Source organism: Natator depressus, chromosome 25 (assembly GCF_965152275.1).
Source record: "Natator depressus isolate rNatDep1 chromosome 25, rNatDep2.hap1, whole genome shotgun sequence".
NCBI classification, from domain to species: domain Eukaryota; kingdom Metazoa; phylum Chordata; order Testudines; family Cheloniidae; genus Natator; species Natator depressus.
Genome location: NC_134258.1, coordinates 5,924,607 through 5,949,760, shown reverse-complemented (window position 1 = coordinate 5,949,760; position 25,154 = coordinate 5,924,607). Strand labels below are relative to the sequence as shown.

The following is a 25,154-nucleotide window of genomic DNA, read 5'->3' as shown; positions in this document are numbered from 1 at the left end:
CTGGTCGTTTGTCCCATTTGTTCCTGTCAACTGATCGTCAGCTGACAAGAGCAAACGGGACAAAGGCACAGTCTTGACAAAAGAGTGGGGTGGGCCCGTGGGACCCCTAGCGAGGTGCGGAGGAATGTGCCGGGGGTTGGGGGGCAAGAGTCAGCGCCAGCCCTGTGCTGGAGGGAGGGCTAGGGACAGCAGCTCAGGCCTGTCGACCTGCCCCACATGCAGGGGAGAGAGGGGGGGCCCCGGGCGGCCCCACGCGTGTGGGGGGGGGATGGCGGTGGCGGGGGGGGGGATGGGGCTGGCTCTGGGCACCGGGGGGGAGGGGACCTCAGCCTGGCCCAGTTGTGGGTGGGAGGCAGGGAGGGCTTGGGTTGGCCCTGCATCGGGGGGGGGGGCCTCGGGCCAGCTCGGGGGTGACCCCAAAGGGACCCCCCTGGCCATCACCCAGGAGAGGAGGGCAGGGGGATCCCCGCACAGGGGGCTGCCCGGGGAAGGGGCACAGAGCGTGAGGAAAGGGGGTGACATGGGGAGTGGGGCAGGGCAGGGCAGGCCAGGGGGGATCCAGTAGCTGCGGCCTCCCGAGCTGGAGGCGGTCAGCTGCCCCCCAGAGGGGGCCGCCCGGCTCCACGCCCCGGCAGCAGCAGGGGGAGGAGCCCGCGGGCGCAGAGGCGAGTGGGGCGGCCCGGTCCCTTTAAGAGGAAGTAGGGCCGGCCGGGCGCGCGGAGCCGGGCAGGGGAGTGGTGTGCGCGCGGCGGAGGCGAGTGCCGGAAAGTTACCGAGAGCCGAAGGAGAGAGCGGGACGGTGACCCCTCCGCCGGGGACAGGTGCGGGGGTCTCGGCGGAGGGATAATACGGAAGGTGGGAGCGGTAATGGGGTTGGGGAGGCTGGGGTCTCGGCGGAGGGATAATGGGGGGGGGGCTCTGAGTGGAGGTTGGGAGGGGACCTCTGGGGGGGGGCTCCTCCTGGGAGCTGAAAGAGGGGGCTTGGCAGAGGGGCCTGGAGGGAGGTAGCGAGGAGTCTGGGGACAAGGGACTGGGGGGGCTGGAGGGGAGTAATGGGGAGCTGGAGGTGGTGATGGGCAGCTGGGGGGTGAGGAGTGTGGGGAGAAGGGGCTGGAGGGGAGTAATGGGGAGCTGGGGCGTGAGGAGTGTGGGGAGAAAGGGCTGGAGGGGAGTAATGGGGAGCTGGGGGGTGGTGATGGGGAGCTGGGGCGTGAGGAGTGTGGGGAGAAGGGGCTGGAGGGGAGTAATGGGGAGCTGGGGCGTGAGGAGTGTGGGGAGAAAGGGCTGGAGGGGAGTAATGGGGAGCTGGGGGGAGGTGTTGGGGAGCTGGGGGGTGAGGAGTGTGGGGAGAAGGAGCTGGGGGGTGGTGATGGGGAGCTGGGGGGGTGAGGAGTGTGGGGAGAAGGAGCTGGGGGGTGGTGATGGGGAGCTGGGGGGGTGAGGAGTGTGGGGAGAAGGAGCTGGGGGGTGGTGATGGGGAGCTGGGGGGGTGAGGAGTGTGGGGAGAAGGAGCTGGGGGGTGGTGATGGGGAGTTGGGGGGGTGAGGAGTGTGGGGAGAAGGGGCTGGAGGGGAGTAATGGGGAGCTGGGGCGTGAGGAGTGTGGGGAGAAGGGGCTGGAGGGGAGTAATGGGGAGCTGGGGCGTGAGGAGTGTGGGGAGAAGGGGCTGGAGGGGAGTAATGGGGAGCTGGGGCGTGAGGAGTGTGGGGAGAAAGGGCTGGAGGGGAGTAATGGGGAGCTGGGGGGAGGTGTTGGGGAGCTGGGGGGTGAGGAGTGTGGGGAGAAGGAGCTGGGGGGTGGTGATGGGGAGCTGGGGGGGTGAGGAGTGTGGGGAGAAGGAGCTGGGGGGTGGTGATGGGGAGCTGGGGGGGTGAGGAGTGTGGGGAGAAGGAGCTGGGGGGTGGTGATGGGGAGCTGGGGGGGTGAGGAGTGTGGGGAGAAGGAGCTGGGGGGTGGTGATGGGGAGTTGGGGGGGTGAGGAGTGTGGGGAGAAGGAGCTGGGGGGTGGTGATGGGGAGCTGGGGGGGTGAGGAGTGTGGGGAGAAGGGGCTGGAGGGGAGTAATGGGGAGCTGGGGGGTGGTGATGGGGAGCTGGGGGGGTGAGGAGTCTGGGGAGAAGGAGCTGGGAGGATCCTGGAGAGGGTGATGAGGGGCTGGGAGGTGTTGTGGGGGGGGGTGAGGAGTCTGGAAAGGGGAAGCAGGGGAGTCCTGATGGCTGGGGGAAGGATTTAACCTTTCTGTGTGCAAAGCCCCCAGGGGTCAGTGCTGCCCAAGATGGGCTGGGGGTTGCTCTGCTGGGACTTCACTGGGCGGGCGGGGTGGGATAGCCAAGAGCTGCCAGTGTTTGAACTTTTGAGCAATCCCCTTTTTTGGGGAGCAAGAATAGGCTCTGGCTCACAGGTCTGCCAGGAAGGGAAGTGGGCGGGGTGGGCTGCATTACTGTCCTGTCTCGAGGAAGTGGGTGGGGGAGGGTGAATAATTCCCATCTGCACGCAGGTACCTGGAGGATAAGTAGCAGTAGGGGTAAGTGCACTGAAGTTAGGTTCTCCTTGTTTGAGCCAATTGTGGCTGTAGGCCTTGAGAGCCAACAGTATTTAAACGTACCCTAGGGGCTTCTGCCTGCACAGCTGGGTCAGTTAGGTGTACGAAGAAGTGTGATCCGTCACCTACGTAGCTGTGTAAGCAGAAGCCCCTAGTGTAGAGGTGGTTACACTAGGAAAAGCACAGGTTTGCCAGTATAAGCTGTGTCTGTGATAGGAGGGCTTTGCCACTCTAGTATACTGGTTTAGCTGTACCAGTAAAGCACTCCTAACGTATATGTGACCGTAAGTGATTGCTCCTGCCAACTTAAAGGCAGGTATTAACCACCTCCAAAGAAAATTCTTGCTGGATGTGGTATGGGATCTCTAGGCTAAAGGGTTTCTCAAAGCTTGAGGGGCTGAGGGGGTGTCCTCCACTGTCCAGCAAAGAAATTTGGGACAAGGCATGCTCTGTTGCCTTTCTCTTGAATGGGGTGAAGAAGGCAATGTGTTGAAAAGCTTCATTCCAGGCTGTGATGTCTTCTCTGCCAAGTTTCAGAGAAAGGGGGATTTTTATTGTAAGATAAAATTCCCCTGACCATCTGTTTTTCTTTATGATGGACCTAGTTGCTGCACGCACCCTGTCTTTCTTCTTCCTTGTGCAAGTTTCAGGCTCTATCTTGTTTATTAACCAGTTTCTTGGATACTGTAAATACCATATCTTAGTAGATTAATAAAACAGAAAGCGAATCCATCTCCTACTTGGTTGTGAGGAGTTGCAAACCTTTAAAGTAATAAAAAAGTGCCAAGTCTAAATTCCTGCCAAATTGGTTTGGGATCTGCCTTTTGTACTTTGGAGGGGCTCCAATCCCAGCTGGTGATTCTTGGCTTGCACTGAAAAGCTATGTCCGGATCCAGGCATAATACCAGTAAGCAGATCTGAACAGGAAGCCATTCCATCGCACTTGGAAATCAGATCGTAAGTGACTGACTTCATGCCAGAGTTGGGAATAGAACTCCGAATCCTCACTCCCTGCTTGTACCATAACTCACCTCAAACCTACTCACTTTTAGTGATGTCTGTCATAAACTTGTTCCGTAACTGGCTTGTGCTATCTACTAGTACAGAAATATCTTTTCCAGATGCTTTCTAGAGCCCATTTGGCTCCCTGACATTGATTCCTCCCTTCTGACCTGGGGCTTATCCCCAAACATTTAGAACAGATGTGGAGTACCTCACAGAAACTTGTTTGCCTGGCTTGTGCCGTTTCAAGGAAATCTGTGCTGTGCTGATATAGCCACTATTTTGTAACTACAGAAAAACTTCTCCATTAATCAGGCCAGAGATTTCTATGGCAACAGTATACAGAGAAAAAAGTTATCCTTGTTAGTGGTGGAAGTATACACTCCTGTCTATAGTTGTATCCATTTCTGCAATGATCCCAAGTTCTGTACTCCTGAAAATAAATCCCAGACTTTCAAGAAGATTAATTTGTCTTATAAGACAGTGATGCATTTTGTGATACTTGTGCCATAGATGCTGCTGTAACTGGTAATTAGTGAATTCATAACCAGCTTTGTTGGAGGTTTAGGAGATTATTTTAGAAATTTGTGATATCCAGCTAATGCTTTCACTAAAGAATGCACCTTAGGCTGGGTGTTTACCTTCTGTTCTCTAGATAACTCTGTCTCCATGGGACATCTGTGGCTTTTGTTTTCAGTTGTGTCTGTACCTCCTGCTGGAGCTGCTGCTGTGTTAAAAGAATCACCTTATTCATGATGGAAATGATAGCGGACTCTTGGTTGAATCTGATTTCTTTTAATGTGTCTGAGGTGGATTAGGGGCCTGTTGGGGGAACAATCCACTAGAAAGAACAGGCACAATGGAGGCCATAAGAACTCTTTCTACTTTGCAAAGGGATGCATAGTTAAGTCTTCAGAGCTGCAGCAGAGGAGCATACAGTGGCTCTGTCTTAAGTTGAGTGTTTTGGAAATCATGCTGCTGCTCTGGCTTCTGAGCCTATGGACTGGAGATAAGAGGCCTGAGTCTCCACTGCCTTGCACCTTGTGCAGCTACTTACACCTGTGCAAAGTGGGTGTAAAAGGCAGCCAAACTGGAATAGTGGTTCTTGCTTTGCAAAGATATACACGGCTGCAGTAAGTGCTGGATTCTCAGTTCCCTCAGGGCTTGTCTACAGTAAGAACTATATCAAGTTAGTTAAAATGGTGTAAATCCACAATGCAGACATCACTAGGATGTGCTGCACCCATCTTACCAAGGCAGACCTTACAGTGGTGTACTAAATTAAGCAATAACAATGTAAGCCCTACTTTGCACAAGTGCAGAGCATTTAAATGATAGGTTTGCAGTGGTGTAACTACACTGTACATTGGCAAACGCTAAAATCCTTTTACACCACTCTGGCAGCATAAAGAGGGCTTTAAGTGGGCCTAAATAGAGTCCCACGAATACCTCTTGTGCAGGTAGCCTCGCTGTCTGGAGTAGAGTTGGCGTAAGGGCTCTACATCATCCCTGCATCTAGCCCCTAACAGAGGGGGGTAAAGTGGTGGGTGGGGGGGTGTGTGTGTGTGTGGCTAGAGTGTGCTGCACTGTGGCTATTTTCCCCCACAGAGCTCATAGGGCAGCACAGAAGCACAGCATAATCTAGAGCTGCCCCAAAGCTGCTCTGACTTAATCAGAGTTGGGCAAGACCCATCTGGCTTTAGAATACACGGAGTGCAAGATGTCTGAAAGACACCTTTAATTCTTCTCTGTTCCAAATGCAGGAATAAAATACATGGGAATTGGGCCTTAGATGTGAGGCAATGGAGTATCGGTCACAAAAATGGAGCTTCTCCCATAAGCAGAAAGCAACATGTGGTCTACTGCAGCCTTGTTTACACTCGGAAATTTTCACAAAAACTTTCCCGCTGGTGCTACTGTTTTGGGGGACTTTTTTCATGTCAAACTGTATGATAGACAATCTTCAGCTCTTCACTGCTGCAAAGCCTGAGATCCCCTTAAGGCTAGGGTGACCAGATGTCCCTTTTTAAAGGGACAGTCCTGTTTTTTTGGAACTTTTTCTTATATAGGTGCCTATTACCCCCCCACCCGCACCCCCTGTTCCATTTTTTCACAGTTGCTATCTGGTCACCCTACTTAAGGCCTGTTACTTGTCACCAGGCAGATGAGAAAGGTTAATGCAGTGGTTTTCAACCTTTTTTTCGTTTGCGGACCCCTAAAAAAATTTCAAATGGCGGTGCAGACCCCCTTTGAAATCTTAGACATAGTCTGCATATCTCCAGGGGTCTGTGGACCCAACAGGTTGAAAACCACTGGGCTAATGCATATGATCACTGCCACACCTAGTTCTAAAGGGCAAGGAGAAGGGCTGGCTTCACAACTCTCTGTTATGGAGACATGAACCCTACTGCTTTGGCATCAAAAGCATTATATTAACATGAGAGAGAGAGAGAGAGGTGAGGCTCAAAGCCAGCCTTTCATTCTGAGCCTGGTGTCTGCTAAGGAAACTCTTGTAGAATTTCCCATAACCCTGGTTCCACTCCATTGACATTCACAATGTTTGAACTTGTAATATAGTCTGGCTCTCCACATAGTCCGAAGCATTGTGTTGATTAGACCAGCGTAGAATGAGAATTTTACACTGGAGAAGTGTCAGCCAAGTTCATTTTATTCTTTTTTTTTTTTTTTTGAAGAAAAAAACATTAGGTAGATACTACTTTGCTGTTTCCCTTTTTGCAAGGACAGTGCAGAGTGATTCATATCACTAGGAATAAATGGGCTGCTCTGACATTATTTTCTTTCCTCTTAAATCCCTTCAGTCGGGGACTAAGCCAGGCTGAAGGAGAAGAGGCATTGTTGCTGCACAGAACTTTTTGAAAAGCGGTGTCGTCATACCTTTAAGAGAAAAAAAAAAATCATTCTTATTGTACAGGAAGCCACCTGCCTGCTGCAGCTTGCCCTAGAAATACATGTCTACACAGTGAACCTAGAATAGCTTCTGGAGTCATGAACCAGCTCGTCAGTTTTATTCAGCATCTATGAAGCTAAAAGCCAATCAGCTCTGCCTTCACATGCAGTCGTGTCCCAGTCACTGTGCACAGAGCATTCTTACACATAAAGGGAGTTATACCTTCCAAAAGCCTCAGCAAGGGACTTCTGTGTCTATCTAAAGGAAACAAAGGTCACTTTAAAAAAATCCTCTTTCTACTTGGCCTTAAATAAATAACAATTGCAGTGTGAGCAATCATAACTTTGTGATGTTAGGGGGAGACTTTCAAAGGTCCATTTTAAGTCCTTTTGTGCCTTTTGAAAAATCTTCCCTTAAAGGCAGGAAATGTGGCTCGTCCTGTGGCACTGGGATCATCTTTGGTCACCAAATTGAACACCCTGGAGACTGAATTACTTTCTCTGCCCACCACTGGAGGGGGACAGCCTGAGTGGTGGAAGTACAAGCTTCCCCTTATGCCAGGGGTGGGCAAACTTTTTGGTCCGAGGGCCACATCTGAGTATAGAAATTGTATGGCGGGCCATGAATATTCATGAGGTTGGGGTGTGGGAGGGGGTGAGGGCTCTGGCTGGGGGTGTGGGCTCCAGGGTAGGGCCAGAAATGAGGAGTTCAGAGGGTGAGCGGGGGATCAGGGCTGAGGCAGGGGATTGGAGAAATGTCGGGGGAGGGCTCTAGCTGGAGGTGCAGGCTCTGGGGTGGGGCTGAGGATGAGGGGTTTGGGGTGCAGGAGGGTGCTCTGGGCTGGGACCAAGGGGTTCAGAGGGCAGGAGGGGGATCAGGGCTGGGGTTGGGGAATGGCGGGGTGGCTCAGGGGTGCAGGCTCCGAGCAGCGCTTACATCAAGCAGCTCCTGGAAGCAGCAGCATGTCCCCCCTCCGGCTCCTATGTGGAGGCGTAGCCAGGTGGCTCTGCTGCGCACTGCCCCATTCACAGGCGCTGCTCCTGCAGCACCCATTGGCCGTGGTTCCCGGCCAATGGGAGCTGCAGGGGCAGTGCTTGGGGCGGGGGCAGCAGGCAGAGCAGAGCCCCCTGGCTGCCCATATGCGTAGGAGCCGGAGGAGGGGACATGCCACTGCTTCTAGGAGCGCCCCCTGACCCTGCTTTCCTGCTGGAGCAGGGCAAGCTCCAGACCCCGCTCCCCAGCAGGAGCTCAAGGGACGGATTAAAATGACTGGCGGGCCGGATCCTGCCCCCGGGCTATAGTTTGCCCACCCCTGCCTTATGCTGTCACACCTGACAGTCCAGTCCCCATGGACCATTCTGTCCTTACCCTCTCTTCTGAGGGTACCAATTTGTGACGTGAAACCTGTTGTGCTAATAACTGAGCTGAGACCTCACCCAGCTCATTTCACATAGACCACTCAACATACACCAGATTGTAATTGCTTTGATTACTGTCAGCCTGGTCTGGATTCAAGCCAGGAATTTAGAATTGAATGGATGTGCTGTCTCATTACCGTCCCATGAACTGTCTTGTCTCTTCTCCCGCACTTTTGATAGCTTAACACTGAATTATTATTTGATGGGATTCCTACTGTCCATTCATGCTAGATCTAAATGCTGATAAATTGCATTTATTCTTCTGATGGGGTTTTCTGAAGCTGTTGCTCTTCGCTACAGTGTGCAGCTATGAAGTTCTGCCACAGGGTGTTAGTTACTAGTAGTCCTCCTAGCCCCTCTATGGGTTAATTGGTCAGATCTGACTTTTTTTCCCCTTCCCCTTGCTATTACCAAAACTAAATAGATTTTAAAAAATAGTTTGAATACATTGTTATTTGGTCGCCTTTCAGGGGGGGAAGAAAAACACAAATTAAAGCTCAGTATGATTATTTTATGCAATATGGTACTGCTTCCTCTTACGTTCAGCTGGGTCAGTTCTGCATTCTTGTGGTTTAAAGGCATGAAAATGGACTGCCCTGATCCTGACCAAGGCTCTTCCTTGGAAACCCCAGAATAAGCATGTGGCTTGCATGAGTTCTTGCTTAGAAATGTCCGAGACAACATTGCTCAGATTTAAATCGCTGAACTCGCATTGCAAAGAGAGGGCGGGGAGACAAGTAGTACAATCCTGGAACTTGTTCTGGACTGATTATGAAAGGGCTATTTGTTTAATCCTTAGGACTGATGATTAGAGATCTGTGTTTCAAAATGGCTTCATTATATTTGTCATTAATGCCTCTCAGAAACCAGATCGATGAAAGGAAAACCTAGGAAGTTGTCCCATTGAACGAAGGCATAAACACTCTCTTTTGTTAGATGTATGCATCTGGGCTGGGATCAGCAGGGGTTATACAGGTAGAAATTCTGCTGTGTGTTTTCAGTATAACACTTTCAAAAGCTCTCCAAAACTTTTTAATTTTTTAATGTACCTAGTGCTCTTTTGCCCTCCAGAGCAGATACTTCGGATTGTCTCCAGCAAGATACATGAGGAAACTGAAAGCAGTAATGTTTGGGACCGTACAAGGCTACCAGTGAGAACTTCTCTAGCTCTTACATGCATTAGCAACATGTCTGTAAACTGCTGTTAGTATCTTGATGCTGCCTTGGAAAGGAAAGACATGGCTTCTGTTAATGTCTTAAAGATTACTGCCAATATAATATTAGGACAGTCTTTTTTTTTTTTTTTTAAAGAATTTGGATATACCATATGAATGTTTTTACTAAAATAGAAACAAAAGCAGACTGAGCAGTTTTATAGGAAAATGCTGGAGATCTCCAATTAAAAGTAGGTGACTGAATCCCTGCCAGACAGGAAATTAATCTAAGCAGAGATGTTGCTCAAGAAGAGCTATGAATGGTCAGACTACACAATTTTTACATGCTTTCTGCCTGGCAATTTTGACACTCCATTGATCTGGTGTACTCTTCATTTTGTGACTAAAAGAAAAGGAGGACTTGTGGCATCTTAGACTGACTTTTATTTGAGCATAAGCTTTCATGAGCTACAGCTCACTTCATTGGATGCATTCAGTGGAAAATACAGTGGGGAGATTTATGTCCCTAGAGAACATGAAACAATGGGTGTTACCATACACACTGTAACGAGAGTGATCACTTAAGGTGAGATATTACCAGCAGGGGTTTCCTACTGTGTATTTGTGTATTTTTTTTCAAGTGCATCCTTACGGTTATGCTAATTTTTCATGTGTGTACTTTTTATTTTATTTTAAACCCATTCCAAAGAGCAGTTTCAGGACTTCCTCTCTGCTCAGCATACTCATACAGCGGAGAAATGAGACCGATATTTTATCCCTTGAGCAGACTATCACAAAAACCACATGCAGTCTTCATGCAGAAAGTATTAATTGGGTTAAATTTTTTAAAATGGCTGGTGGGTGTGTGTGAGAGAGAAGCCTCTGTTCTAGGTGCCTAACTACAATCTCCCCTTGGGTCAGTTTACTAGAAGGACTGAGCAGTGGCAGCTCTTATTGACTGTATCTGGCGTTGAGTGCTCAGCGCCTCTGGAAGATCAAGCCCAGGGTTTGTCAAATTGGACATCCAGTGACCCTGGCCACTCTTGCAAATGTTGGCCTTGGTGTCTAGTTTGGCATCTAACTAAAACTACCAGTAACCTTTTCAAGCTTCCTCTTGTTCTAACTTTAAAATATTTGAAAAATCTCTCTCCTTCGACCAATTATTATTGTCTACCCTGAAATGCCTTTTTCCCCATCCACCCTGACAGTTTGAAGTTGCCATGACACACTTATGTGTATTTTTGTTCATTCACTACCATGATCAGTACAGCTTTGCAAACAGTGTTTTGACTTCCTTCTGTCTCAGTCATCCCTCTGGAAGAGCTGTGAAAAATCTGGTCTTGGTTTGCCTGGTTGGGAAATTTACCACAATGCTGTAGAATGATCAGAAGCATATAACCTAGTCCATGTGTGGGTCTTGTATAAATGTTAAAATAAATCCTACAATATTATTGTTTCTTAGTACAGCGGAGTAGCTTCTGTGAAAGGAAACATGTACTGTAAATGTATTACTCACCAGGATTTACTTGCAGGGTTTTCACATGAGTAAGGCAGCAGGATGTGAGCTGCCTAAGCTGTCGGGTCACTTGGCAAGGAAGTGGCTGCATATGTTTCTGACCCCTCCCTATCTGCAACCCACAATCTAGCTGGCACTACAGGCACCACATGAAATACTTCTTTTTAAATGAAGAAGCTTTAAACTTTGGCCTTTGGAAACACTGGTATAAGGTTGTACAGCAGGCCCAACAAACTATCACAAACAGTATAATTTGAGGAGCCGGAAAATGCAGATAGGAACCTGCTGGTTTTAATCTGTTGATTGCATTTATTCTGGCACTTGTTAAAGCCCTAAAGTAAATCCTGTGTGAGGATTGGAAGATGGCACTGCATGTCACTCTGGATGGTGTTTCAGGAACTGAAGAAAATAAAGACTCTATGCAGAGAAGTCATCTCTGTGTACGCGTAGGTTTTCTGAAAGAGGATTGTGGGGGAGAGGGAATAACTTCCTGAGTTTTCTTAGTCGTGGGGAGAGGTTGGCTAGAGATACCTCATTCCCTTTTTAAAATGGAAGAGGTATTTTCTACAGTGTAATCTGTGTATTCAGATGTGGCATGAATGTTTGCTATTGACAAGTCATGATGACAGTCCATGATACAAAATTACTAAAGATAGTTAAGACCCGGGCAAACTGTGAAGAGCTACAAAAGGATCTCTCAAAATTGGGTGACTGGGCAACGAAATGGCAGATGAAATTTAATGTTGATAAATGCAAATGCATGTTGGAAAGCATAATCCCAACTATACATATAAAATGATGGGGTCTAAATTAGCTGTTACTGCTGAAGAAAGAGATCTTAGAGTCATTGTGGATAGTTCTCTGAAAACATCCACTCAATGTGTGGCGGTAGTCAAAGCAAACAGAATGCTGGGAATAATTAAGAAAGGTATAGATAACAGGACAGGAAATACTGTGTTGCCTCTATATAGATCCATGGTACGCCCACATCTTGAATACTGCGTGCAGATGTGGTTGCTCCATCTCAAAAAAAGATATATTGGAATTGGAAAAGGTTCAGAAAAGGGCAACAAAAATGATTAGGGGTATGGAACGGCTTCCATATGAGGAGAGATTAATAAGACTAGGACTTTTCAGCTGGGAAAAGAGACTGCTAAGGGGAGATATGATTGAGGTCTATAAAATCATGACTGGTGTAGAGAAAGTAGTTAAGGAAGTGTTTACTACTTCTCATAACACAAGAACTAGGGGTCACCAAATGAAATTAATAGGCAGCAGGCTTAAAACAAGTAAAAGGAAGTATTTAACTATTTCTTCACAGAACGCACAGTCAACCTGTGGAACTCCTTGCCAGAGGATGTTGTGAAGGCCAAGACCATAACAGGGTTCAAAAAAGAACTAGATACATTCGTGGAGGATAGCTCCATCAATGGCTGTTAGCCAGGATGGGCAGGAATGGTGTCCCTAGGCTCTGTTTGCCAGAAGCTGGGAATGAGCAGCGGGGTGGATCTCTCCTCATACAAGAATGAGCGACAGGGGATGGATCGCTTGATGATTACCTGTTCTGTTCATTCCCTCTGGGGCACCTGGCATTGGCCACTGTTGGAAGACTGGATACTGGGCTAGATGGACCTTTGGTCTGACCCAGTAGGGCCATTCTTATGTTTTTAAGTCGACAGAAAATGGTGATTGTTTGCCACACAAACACACTCTTGCCCAGCTTGGAGAAAATGACAGGGAAAGAAGTAATGGGAAACTAGTGAAATATGCTTTGCATGCTCTCTCAGTTAGAAACATATTTTAGAATAAGGCAGTACTGAAAGTTATTCTCTCATATCAATTTTACCCCCCTGTAACTCCCACTGACTTAAGTGAAGTGACTCCTGACTTCCACTGCATAAGTGAGAAGAAAATTGGGCCTAAAATTTTTTAACAAGTGCTTTTCCTCATCACTATGGCCTCGAGTCTTTTAAATCTCTCCCCACACTTCCCCTTTCCCAATAAATATCTGGCTCTGAGAAAATAGAAGACGTACGGATTCTGTGGCTGACCAAAGCAGCATCTGCCATTGGTTGAAGATTGTGTAATAGTTATCAAAGTTTCTGGGAGATTCATTTTCTCCCATCGTTCATTGCTCGTTTGTTTTATAACAGTGACCCATCATCAGCATGGAGCTGATCTCATATCCCTGGATATAAAGGTAGGACTATTCCTCCAGAGACAGAAGTTTTGTCCTCCATGGTACAGGAAGTTGCTGTGTTACTAACATGCTCTTGTGAGACTAGTGGGGATACTCCTACTTGATAGCCAGTGGTGTGGACTTCTGGGTGGGAGTAACCTTTGGATGAAAAAGAAGCCGGGGAGAAAAGCAGCACTGGCCGCAAAGCATACTTTCTGCTTCTTGCCAATCATCGGTTCAGCTGAATTGCAAGTCACCCTCGCACAAATCCTAACCCCTAGTGATCTTTCCTTTCTGTTCTGTGTTTTACTGCTGTTTGAGCTGTGACTTGTGTGGGGAGGGTGGAAGAAGAAAAAACTTACGATCACCATTTTATATCCTCTTTCAACTCATGTCAGATGCTGCTTTGGTCAGCCACAGAACCTGTATGTCTTACGTTTTCCAGAGCCAGATATTGCCCATAGCTGCATTTTTCTTAACCAAGTTAGATGTCAGAACCATAGCTGAATGCGTTACATCCTGCTGTACTTCAGCTGAAGTTTCCATTTTGCTAATATCTTAAACTCTTAAGGCTGCTGCTAATTTTATTTAATGTGTGGCTGATCACAGTAGCAAGTTTATCATGTAGTCTTACGGATCATGTGCAATAGGAAGAGGAAACTATTTGTGGAAAGAAAATTGCAGTGCTAATGTAACGCAACATCCCTGAATACTGTTCACTGTGCTCCCGTGCTAGCCTTAGAAATTATAGGGCCAGATCCCTAGCTGGTGTAAATTGGCAGATACCGTCAATGGAGCCATACTGATTTATACCAGCTGAAGAGCTGGCTGTATACTTCTTGTTAAATATGCTAATGATTCCTCAGTGAAAAGGAGGCACTTCTTCAAACTCTGGACGCAGGAAAAGTGAGAGTTAAAACTTTGGTTATATATAAAAATATAAGCCAGGTGCACAGATGTCTCAAGAGATTGGAGGAGACCAAACCTTACTCTGCAGTCACTTGCTGTAATCCAGCCCAGGTTAGATTTGACCAAAAGTCATTGCCCTCTTTTGACTGGCATTCTTGGACACGGCTGCATCACAAACCACCCCCACACCTGAGCGCCTTGGCAGTTGTAGCAGGAAAGCCAAGAATTGCATGGGCCATGGAGACTAATCTTCACTCTAAGCCCTGAGTTTCAGAGGTCAGGACTGCGATACAGGGAAGCTTGTCCAGCTTCTACCCATGCTGAGGTTTGCTTAGAGGGCTTCAGTTTCCAGGGAGGTGACTCGTGGAACTTTCACAAGTTTTACATCCCCTTTAAAAAAAACAAATCAAAACCTGAAACATATAAGGGCTTAGTTACCCAAGTAATGCTGCCTATTTTAAAAAAAAAAAAAAAAAGTTGGGGTGTTTTTTTTTTTTTTTGTTTGTTTGTGGTTTTTTTGCTAACTAGTTCCTCAGCTGTGAAAACTCCCTCTCTGTAGGTCTGGGTTGGCTTTTATGAAACTTCCTGTGACAATTACTCTTAGAAAATTCTTAGTGTCCACTCCACTGGCAAAGTGTGGACAGGCCTTGAGAGTGCTTCTCCATATGGTTTTGGTAGTTCATTTCAATCCTCTCCTGCCATGCCCCCTGCTGTGCTGGTAATGAGCAGAGACCTATGTGTGGCCTTTAATTACTTGCCAGCCAAAACCTTCTTATGGGAAGTAAATAAAAAGGCCCATTACACATAATACCAGCATAACTGAGTGACTCGACTGAAGTCAATGGGATTACTATGGTGTAAAGACAAGGTAAATGAGAGCAGAGTCAGAACATTCAAAGGCCTCTTTCTTGTGTTTGGCTGGAGCCTGGAACCAAAGGAGTATACCGTTAATACTCGTGCAGTAGTACAGCTTTCCTTTGAGACTCCAAAGTGAGGAAATCGTGCATGCTGCTATTTCTCTGGAACTGATTTCCTCCTGGAAGTGGCTTCAGACCGTGAACCTGCCCTTTACATTGTTAGGTATTTTTGCCTCTGTTTTGGATATGTTACAGAAGAATTATGTGAGATCAATAGTGCATCTAAGCTGAATGGGCACAGCCCCTTGTGTTTCCGCTTCATAGAAGAAGTGAAGCATTTTGTTGCAGGATGTGGTGAGGGTATGACTCGGCTCTTGCTAACCATAGCTACTGTCTCGCTGCATTTTGCTGTCAGTGTCCCCTCTTGTTACGACTTTCAAAATTTTTCTTTGTGATATCAAAATGCATCTTAAGCTTTATTTTTTCCCTATATCCTTGGCCCTTCACTGTTGGTCTTAAACTAGTCAAGCAAATATCAGTAGCTCCAGGGGTTCATGCAAACACCTCTCAGTATTGGTTTGTGCAGGGTACACATTCCCAAGGCAAAACTTGGTCAAAAGCGCAGAGCTTCACTTGGTTTCAACTGGGCCAGGCTCATTTGATCATGAGTGACTCTCTCAATGAACCTGGCTGGAATTTTGAGTTGGTACCAACTCAAAAATGGGGGTGGGTGGGTGGGTGGATGTGGGCACCCTGCCCCCTCCTTTCTCGTCGGGGTGACTTTGTGAACATGTGGCACGGCTCCAGAACTGAACTTCATGGATTGCTGGCAACATGGGTTGTTAGCCATGGGGTTCTCGTGTATTTTTGTAGTGTGGAACACGTCTTAATAGCGTCTCAGGGCCATTTCTCCTCCCATTACACAACTGTAAAAACCTCAGGCAATGATGGCCATTACTTACACGGGAAAGTAACATTAGGAAAGTGTTTGTGTTCTTCGTTCTCCTTAATGCAGTGTAGCAGATGCTCTAGCACCATATGAGCAGCCAGCTCTCCTCAGATGGCTAATGTCTCCAAGAACCACTGTGGAGCTACGCAATGCTTCTGTTGCAGGCTGACTTAAAATGGCCTGTCTTTGTGGGGCTGGTCAGCACCTTCCACATTACAACACCAAAAATCACGTGTCTGTTTCACAAGAGGAATCCCGTCATTCGGGGTCAGATTCTGATACCCTGGCTAATGTAGAGCGTGGTCCCAGTGATTTTAATGAGATTGCTTCTGGAGTCAGTACTCCCCAATGTCTTTAAGGGTGTTAGAGTTTAGCCTTTGTTGAGGAGCCAGCCTGAAACCAATCTCCTCGCTATAAGTCCATGGACACAGCTGTTGTGGCTACTATTTTGCTCATTTCTGCCTAGTAGCAAAATAATGCAGTGCCAGTTTCTGAATGTTTTCATAAAACAATGTAGCTACCTTGCTATCATAGTGGTAGAGTCTTGGTGTCTTATAGTAATAACAGTAATAATCTGCTTCTTCACCCACAGTAACTTGGCAAACTGGGTATAAACCTTCTCTCACTTAATGTTTTGTGTAGAAGTAATTGAAGACCTGATCTGCAACACTTTCCTTACAGTGACAGCGGCTGAATGAGGAACCTCTTTGAGAACTTGACCCTCACTCTTCTACCTTTTACACTTCCCTTAAAGAAACCTAGTCCTAAGAGGAGAGGGTAGGGGGAAACGAAGCATATTTGGCTTTTGTTTCAGTTCTGAGTTTGAAGTGTATGTCCATACCTTCCCCCTAAGGCATTCAAACAAATTCACTCCTTCTGAACAAAGTTTCTTGTTGAAAAAGCTGACCATCTAACTACTGTAAATTCTCTGTGTTGCAGATTAGAAGGTACTTGGAGAGCCAGAGGAGCTCAGAGGTATTTCTGTGAAGATAGAGGCCCTTACAACCTTGCCATTGGAAACTGTCCAGCAGCCTTGTGTCTCTAGCTGTCTTCACTGAAGACTTGCAAAAGAGAAGAGGAAAAAAGAAGAAAAATGTCCAACCCTTTAAAGCAAGTGTTCAATAAGGACAAAACCTTTCGGCCCAAACGCAAGTTTGAGCCTGGGACGCAGCGGTTTGAGCTGCACAAGAGGGCTCAAGCCTCTCTCAATGCAGGGCTGGACTTGAAGCTGGCCGTCCAGCTGCCATCTGGTGAGGAACAGAATGACTGGGTGGCGGTGCATGTGGTGGACTTCTTCAATCGCATCAATCTGATCTACGGCACCATCAGTGACTATTGCACAGAACAGTCCTGTCCGATCATGTCTGGGGGACCCAAGTACGAGTACAGGTGGCAGGACGAGCACAAGTACCGGAAACCCACTGCCCTATCAGCTCCCAAGTACTTGAACCTCTTGATGGACTGGATTGAGGTGCAGATCAACAATGAGGACATTTTTCCCACCAATGTTGGTAAGTTCAGTTCTGATTTGTGGGGAAATTAATTGGACTGACATAAGATAAATTGATTTAAATCAGAGCAATTTACATCACCAAACAGAAAACCTTGAGTTAAATAATCCGTGTTAAGGAACTTTTTCCATCGGTACTTCCTTTGTTTTCTAAAGAGAGGTGCATTCTCATTGGTTGATATAACCATTAAAACATGTCAATTTACAACTAAATAGAGTGTTTACGCTAGATTTGGTACATCTTTTTGCTACATAGGAGGGTACACTAACTCTATACATTTATTTAAGCAATTATATTGCTTAATATTTTCAGATTCTTATTATTTGTACAGTTTTAGTACGTTAGAAAATGGTGAATATGTTGCTTATTTACAACATAATTAACTTATTGGTCACGATTTGTGGCAAGCTGCACTAGGATCATAACTGGAATTTAATTGAACACACAATGGCATATAATATTCATTTTTATTAAACAAAACTACCTTAAATGTTTTGGATACACAAACTTCACTGTTTTTTCATGAGCCGGAGAGGAAGTTTCCATGCTGGGTGGAGTCATAAATACTCATAATTTGAGAACTGAGGTCAGGTGGGGAGAAGCTATAAAATAGGAGTATGAGATCATCCAGGTGGCTCAGTGGATGACCCTGATGAGATACAGTGTTGGAAGCAGGGTCCCAGCCCCTGTGATGACTTTGACAGTCTCTTGCACCCAGTGGCACAGGTCCTCGGTCCTCCACAGGATCAAGCTCTTAATACAGCACATGACCTGTTGTGCCACATTGGTAAAGCTTGACCTCAAAAGTTTCCCCATCTTTCTTTATGTAGAAAAGCAGCTTTTAACTCAGAGTTTGTGATTAGAAGCTCAGGGATTCAGCATATTTATATTTTATTTAAATGTTTTAAGAGATTATAATTTTTCTGTTAAATTCAGATTTCATTTTAAACAAGTTTATTTTTAAAAAGAAAAACTTATTCTAATTTAAATAACAAAATAAAAAATAACCAATTTCTTTTTCAGAAAAATCTACTTTTATCCACCAGTACAATCTCTTGCCCCTTCTATTTCCCTGTTCCTTTTCCAGTAGGCACTTGTTTTATGACAGTGGTTTTCAACATGGGGTTCACAGACCTCTGGGGGTTCTGCAGACTATGTCTAAGATTTCCAAACGGGTCTGGACCTCCATTTGAATTGTTTTAGGGGTCTGCAAATGAGAAAAGATTGAAAACCACTAGTTTATGGCATTGGATATTGCAGAGATCCTTGAGATGATAGGTGAATTACTTCCTCTAGTACTGACTGGCAATTTGCAGAGGGCTGCAAACTCTTGAAAGTGGCCACTGATTTTGGATACCTTCACGCCCAGCCTGGGACACTGTCAGGCCTAACTCTTTTTTTTTTTTTTTTTTTTTCTTTTTTTAAAGAAGTGCCAAGTACCTGCAGTTACCATAGATTTCTGGTAGAGTGATGGATGCTTAGTACTTCTGGAAAATTAGGCCTAAATTGTTTCAGGCGAGGCACTCCAAGTCAGAGGGTGCTCTTGGAATACTCACACGGCACATCAAAGATTATGTGGCTGCTGTGAGAACGGGAGGAGTCACTCCACACTACAGAGGTTGGGCTGCTGGACTTGGTTTCTCATTCTGAACAGTAGTTTAGGACCGGTGCCTGTACAATACCTGGCTTTAGGGCATGTGATTGTGCCTCCATGGCTAGTCTCGATGGCAATTGCCTGCAACTTGCTACTAAAAGCTTATTCTTTAGCTCATGTAGTAGGGCCTTGTATTTTTGTTGCTGAAGGTTCTTGGTTGGCTCCCTCAAGATTGACTTCTGTGTATGGGGTTCATGGCTCTTGGAAAATCTTACTCATTCTGCCAAAGTATTTTTAGGACTGCCAGGTTGAGATAACAGAATTTTAAAATACATCCATTCTGACTGACACCTGGTTGAGAAGATGGAGCTGCTGGTTGACAGCAGAAAACAGCTTGCAAAATTTCTGAAGTTATGGCTGTCCCATCTAGTGAAGGAAAATGTCCATGACTTGCAGAAGAGGTTTGCAGTCTTGGGCTATGTGGACTAGAGAGTTGTGACCTTACCCTCTCAGGTAGACTGTGCTGCAGTAATCCAGGTTCGCCTGCTGTACTTCAGGACCATTCAGAAGCACAGTACAGAATGTGGTGGCCCATCAGCTTAGTGGAGCAGATCTGAGTGATGAGCACATCATGCCCATGCTCTGTGAACTACACTTGCTTCTGGCTGCAATTCAAGGTGTTGATTCCAGTTCATACCTGCCCTGGGACTTGGTCACCTGAGGGATTCTTCTCTCTCCTTATGGACCATTGCAATAACTGAGATGTTTCTGACAACAGTCCCAAGCCTTTGGGATTGGTCATGCAGGGTGTTTTCACCATAGGGCTCCAATCAGTGATGCTTTTTACTCCCTAGAGCAGCCCATAAGTGCCTGCACTTACTGACTTAATACTCTGGTGCAAGACACGTCTTATTGGCTGAGCCCTTTTTTGCCTGCAGACCTGTGCCAAGTTACATGTGGCTGGTTGGGTGGTTCAGGAGTTGTTTGTGATCAGAATGAGGTGTGTCTCTTCTTTTATTTCCAGCTATGATCTCTTTCAACCTCCCATTGCTTAAAAACGAAGGCCAGAGGGCCTTATTCTCATTTGTACTAAGAAGGCTCCTTCACACCTCTCTGTCAGTATCAAGAGGCTCTAGAGTGTGTGTAATGGTAACCTATGTCCCTCTTATGCTGCCGGAGGAGTTTAAAGAGGCCTTGGTGTAAACAAGATTTGGAGCCCAAAATGTGCAAACTTGGGTGCCAAAAAATAGGCTCATGAAGCTATATTTATGCATCTAAACAAGTGGGCTGACTCTCAGCAGTGTTGACCGCCACAGGTCCCATTGTAGTCAATGAGAACAAGAGATGCTCTGCTCCTAAATTTAGCCTTTCAAGTGTTGGCCTAATGCTTTATACCCATGGAGCTCTGAGACTTCAGCTTCTCTCTGGTATGGTATAAACCTTTTGTCTCCATCTCTTGCAGCTTGTGAAATAATGGACCTTTCTGAAAGCTCTCTCAGCAGTCTGGGGCTGAATACAGGGCATCTTGGACAAGTGTAATTCAGCCCTTGCTCCTTGAGTTTGCACGTGATTGTGTGCTGGAGCAGAGGCTTGCTCAGCTTTTGGCGTAGTGTCAGCCTTCTGCTGCTGTGAATGACCCCAGGTGATCTTTCAGGCAAAGCCCTAAGGCAGTGGTTTTCAAACTGCGGATTGCGACCCAGTACTGGGTCGCGGAATGGAAGGCGCTGGGTCGCAGCAGCGCTGGTCAGCACCACCGACCGGGCCGTTAAAAGTCCCGTTGGCGGTGCTGCCTGGCTAAGGCAGGCTAGTTCCTATATTTTCTGACACCGCGCTGCACCCCGGAAGCGGCCAGCTGCGGTCTGGCTCGTAGGCGAGGGGGGCATGGGGCTCCACGCGCTGCCCCTGCCCTGAGCACCGGCTCTGCACTCCCATTGGCCAGTAACCAGCCAATGGGAGGTGGGGGGGCAGTGCCTGCAGATGAAAGCCACGCAGAGCCACTTGCGCACCTCTGCCTAGGAGCCGGACCTGCTGCTGGCTGCTTCCGGGGCGCAGTGCGGCCTGCGGTGCCAGGACAGGCAGGAAGCCTGCCTTAGCAACCCCACTGCGCTGCTGACCAGGAGCAGCCCAATTTAAGCCCCAACCCTGCGCCCCAATCCCCTGGCCCAGCCCTGAGCCCCCCACCAAACTCAGAGTCCCTTCCTGCACCCCAAACCCCTCATCCCCAGCTCCACCCCAGAGCCTGCACCCCCTAGACCAGAGCCCTGACCCCCCTGCACCCCAACCCCCAGCCCTGAGCCCTCACACACCCTGAACCCCTCATTCTTGGCCCACCCTACAGCCCTCACCCCGCACCCCAACCCGCTGAGCCCCTCCCAAACCCCTCATCCCCTGCTCCGTTGGGTTGCGGGCATCAACAATTTTCTTCAACTGGGTCGCCAGAAAAAAAGTTTAAAAACTACTGGCCTAAGGCAATTCAGTTCAGCTCTCGGATAGTCTGGGTGATGAAAGGTCTGCGCTGGGGGAGGGGAAGCAAGCAGTGGAGGAGAGGGGATGTTGCACAAGGAAGAAAAAATAATAGTTCCCTGACCCTTTGTCCTAGTGCCTGATTTGATAACGAAACCTGTTTGCCCTGTCTGGTCAGGCAGCACATGGTCACGGTTCTGCCAAATGAAGTAGAACCGGATGACAGCTGCGTGGGTGTTTGTGTGGGAGACCAACTAACAAATGGGACAGGGGAGTAGGAGCTGGTTATCCACTTGAGATCCCGCAGGATCCCATCCACTCCTGCGCTACCGCTCGGTGTATATAGAGAATGCCAAGCTATCCTTATCAAAGCGCTAATGAAAAGGAGCAATCTGATTGTGTGCAGAAAGTGTCCACCATTACTCAGACCCCATCTGCACACACAGAACGACAATACTTAAATGTGGTGACATTCGGGGAGAGAATAAGACCGTAAACCACCTTCTCTTTGGGAACCTACAACAGTACCTGTATCAATTGCCAAAATCCTTGCTGTGTGTTCATCTGGGTAACCACAGGAGGTTCTGGGGTGTGGTCCCTTTATATAGGGTTCTTCAGCAAGGACCTCTTTTGGACTGAGTGATTGCTGGAACATCTGTTTCATTTAGAGGGGGAAGCTTACACCATCAGGGGAGTTTTCTGTCTTGTTTAGCGTTTTCTAGCTTTGCTTATAATACCAGATTCACTAACTTAACACAGACTGAAAATTAATTTCATGCAGAACACTTGCGGGCAGGGGAAGAAGGGTATTTAACAAATACCCTTCACCTCTTTGCTTCTCCACATACAAGGAGGAGGTATCTATGTAGACTTTAAACTCAAGTCATTTTGTTATTACTAGGAAGACCAGCTGATCAAAACTACTGTATTGTAGATTGCAAATGTAGTTGTTAGAATGAAAAACACACAAACCAAATGTCGAATGTGAAAAGGGGCCTATAAATGACTGAGCGTAGTATTATCATAATTTTAACTCTTGTTAACCTGAAGGATCCCAAAGGGTTTGTCAACTTTAATAAACTATATATAGGAGCCACTCCTCCCAGAATGCAGTCACTTCTAGAGTGGAGTATGGTGGTCTAGTGTCTGCATAATTTTTGTTAAAATGTCCCAACAGGAACTGAAGGAAACTATATCAAATTGAAACTGCAGATGGAAATCTATATGTGCACTAATCTAGTTTGTATTCAGGTCTCTCACACAGTAGCATCAATTAATGCAGGACCCAATAGCATAGGTTAATAACATCAATTTTGGAAAAACTGGTCCAAAATTTAGATAGGATGGAATGCAGTCTGTGAATTACTCCAGAGGAAACTGTTCTTGCATCACTTCAATACACACTGGACTGTTTCTTTTTATGCTTTAGGAAGACTGCATGGCACCGTGGTCCTGGGGAAAGTGCATTTCAATAAATCATGGTGCTTGTATGTCTTCTTGCAGGTACTCCGTTCCCCAAGAACTTCCTTCAGGTAGTGAAGAAGATTCTATCCAGGCTCTTCCGGGTCTTTGTTCACGTCTACATCCACCATTTTGACAGGATCAGCCATATGGGGTCAGAGGCCCACGTGAACACCTGCTACAAGCACTTTTACTATTTTGTGAAAGAGTTCAATCTAATAGACACCAAGGAGTTAGAACCTCTGGTGAGTGAATTTGGCTGGATTATAGCTATGAATGGCCACGGAGTGGTGGTCTCAAACAGAACTCTGGGATTCTGACTCCCAGTCCCTGATCGTTGGATTCAGTTTGAGAGATTCTGAGCTCTGAAGAGGGTGACTGAAACTCCATCGTACCTCTTCCATTCCCCCTCCCTTTACAGCTCAAAAACCTGTTCTTACCTTGCCCTCTTCAATTTTGGCCCAGATCCCATGGTAACCCATGCAGCGGAGCAGGGCCATTACACCCACAGAGAGGGAACCTGCCACGTTTGTAGATTCTGCCCAGTCACCTCCTTGTGCTTCAGGCTGCCATTTTATCTTTTCTCCCACCACCATCACTCCCCACTGTCTGGTCCATGGCTGAGTCACATGCATCTGCAGTTCCTCAGTTCAGGAGCCGTGCACCCCTGCCAGCAAAGTTGCAATTGAAGTCCAAGGATCTACCCCGATGCCTTATCACTGTATTGCTAGCACATTGCTGCACGTGACAGAAAGGCAGTGTGGTCGGATGCTGGTCACAAGTCATGAGCCCTTGGTCCTAGTCCCAGTTGTCGGTGACGAGCTGTGTGACTTGGAGTGCGTGTGTGCTCATGCTAAATCACCTCCCCAATCACCTCCCCGGTTTTTATTTCCCCTTCTGTAAAATGAGCACAGCGATGCTCACCAACTTCATAAAGAGTGTGGAGGATGCAAAGTGCCATAGAAGTACTCGGTATTTGCATTAGTCTGGGATGGTGGATGATGGTTATTCTATAGCTGTATGTAGCCAGACAGATTTAAATCTGGTGGGGCAGCTGAGGAGGTCTCCTGCCTGTCAGTGAATAGGAATATGAGGGCAGAGGTTAAAGGTGACACTGAATTTCTACCCCATGTGAGTGTTCAAACTGGAATGCTGTTTTTTTTTTTGTTTTGTTTGGTTTTTTTTAATTAATGATGCTATGGAAACAATGTTCCAAACTTCGAGCCTTTCCTACGGAAATTTCTCTTGCCTGGGCATTGTGCTTCTTACCACTAACTTCCCTGTCTTGTGTGTCCTTTGATAGAAGGAAATGACCTCCCGGATGTGCCACTGAGCTTTGGACCTTCTTGCCCTCACCCAGGCCAAGCCTCCTCAGGACTGCTGAACCCCTTCACTGCAACGGAGATGCCGCTCAAGGGACAATCAGAGACCTTTCATAGAAATCTATTTTTATTCAGCTTTCAAGTTAAAATGGAGACTGCAGAAATATTTTTTTAAAGATGCCTTAGATAACTAGTTTTTATGGTAATTTCTGTAATTGTTTGCCACTAGATGGAAATACATCATTTTTAGTCAGTGTTTTTTTTAGAGGGGGAATAAGCATTATGACCAAAACCACCTGAAGTTTCATCTCACTGGCTGCCTTGGTGGGTGGCCCTAACTAAGCCTGGTCAGACCACAGACTTTGTTGCTTCAAATGTTTTTTAAGATGGACTGGCTTTCAACATAGCCAGGGTATGGAGTTGGCCTTGAGACCATAGTGGTGCATGACACTGGCTATACTATATACTCAGTGCCCAAGTGTGTGGGGGAGGAAGGCTCACCTGCATCCTGAAGGTAGGGTAGGAAGTGCTTTGTTAAGGCCTCTTGGCGGGACACTGCAGACCCTGCAGCTATTCCACTAGCTGAGAATTAATTATAACTTAAATGTGCATATAGACTTGGCTCCTTCCATACTTCTCCAGCCCTTGTATCTAACTGCCTTTCACTCCACGATTAGGCCTTTCTCTCTGAAAATGTCTTCTGTTCCTTTCTCTGACTTCACAGCTAGACCACACCTTTCACTGCTTGGGGAAATAGATGCTAATCTCACTCTGTTTATTTCTCTGCTAATCTTTTGAGATCATTGCTCACCAAGGCCTGTCTCCTAGTTCTAAAGCCGGAGAATACTAAGGTTTTCACCTTTCAAAACACATTGTGTTGAGGGTAGAGTTGCTATATTAGGGTGCTGTCTATGCTGGGGAACTAATCTACTTGGATAGATTTCACCTGACTTTCCTGTTACATCCACTTTTAGGTCTCTCTCCACCTAGCTGTAGGTTCTATTCATGGGGGGGGGGGCTTAAGGGGGAGGAGGGAGTTAAAATACTTTTGCTTTTCCTACTGAAAGGAGATATGGGGGGTGGGACCAGGGAAGGCTGCTGGTACAGAAGCTAGTGGAGTTTTTTCCAGGCACACCAGCATTTAGCCTGTCCAAGGGCTGCAGCTTGGGCAAGTTTTTTCTTGAAGCCCAAAGTCTAGAGCTAATCTGATTTAAAATGAAGCAAATTGAGGTCACCTTTTCCTGTAATGAGGCCTCCAGGTCCCAGAGTGCAATTCTCCATCTTGAGCCAAGCAAAGACTGCTACAGCTCGGAGGGAGGGGTATGTACTGGATAGGCCTCACCTTGGGTGAGTGACTGCATTTGGCCCAT

At 47.0% G+C, this 25,154-nt stretch overlaps 1 protein-coding gene across 2 annotated transcripts; it reads left to right on the top strand.

The window, feature by feature from the left end:
* Positions 1–700: 700 nt before the first annotated feature.
* On the top strand, positions 701–24,773 carry MOB3A (MOB kinase activator 3A). Of its 2 annotated transcripts, none has more exons than XM_074939201.1 (4): positions 701–821; positions 16,373–16,944; positions 22,505–22,707; positions 23,766–24,773. In XM_074939201.1, the coding sequence occupies exons 2-4, from the start codon at positions 16,527–16,529 to the stop codon at positions 23,793–23,795; spliced, it is 651 nt and encodes a 216-aa protein (XP_074795302.1). In that variant the 5' UTR covers positions 701–821; positions 16,373–16,526; the 3' UTR covers positions 23,796–24,773. The 2 variants fall into 2 exon arrangements, with proteins under 2 accessions (XP_074795302.1, XP_074795301.1); XM_074939200.1 differs by having other exon boundaries at positions 719–855.
* The last annotated feature ends 381 nt before the right edge of the window (positions 24,774–25,154 follow it).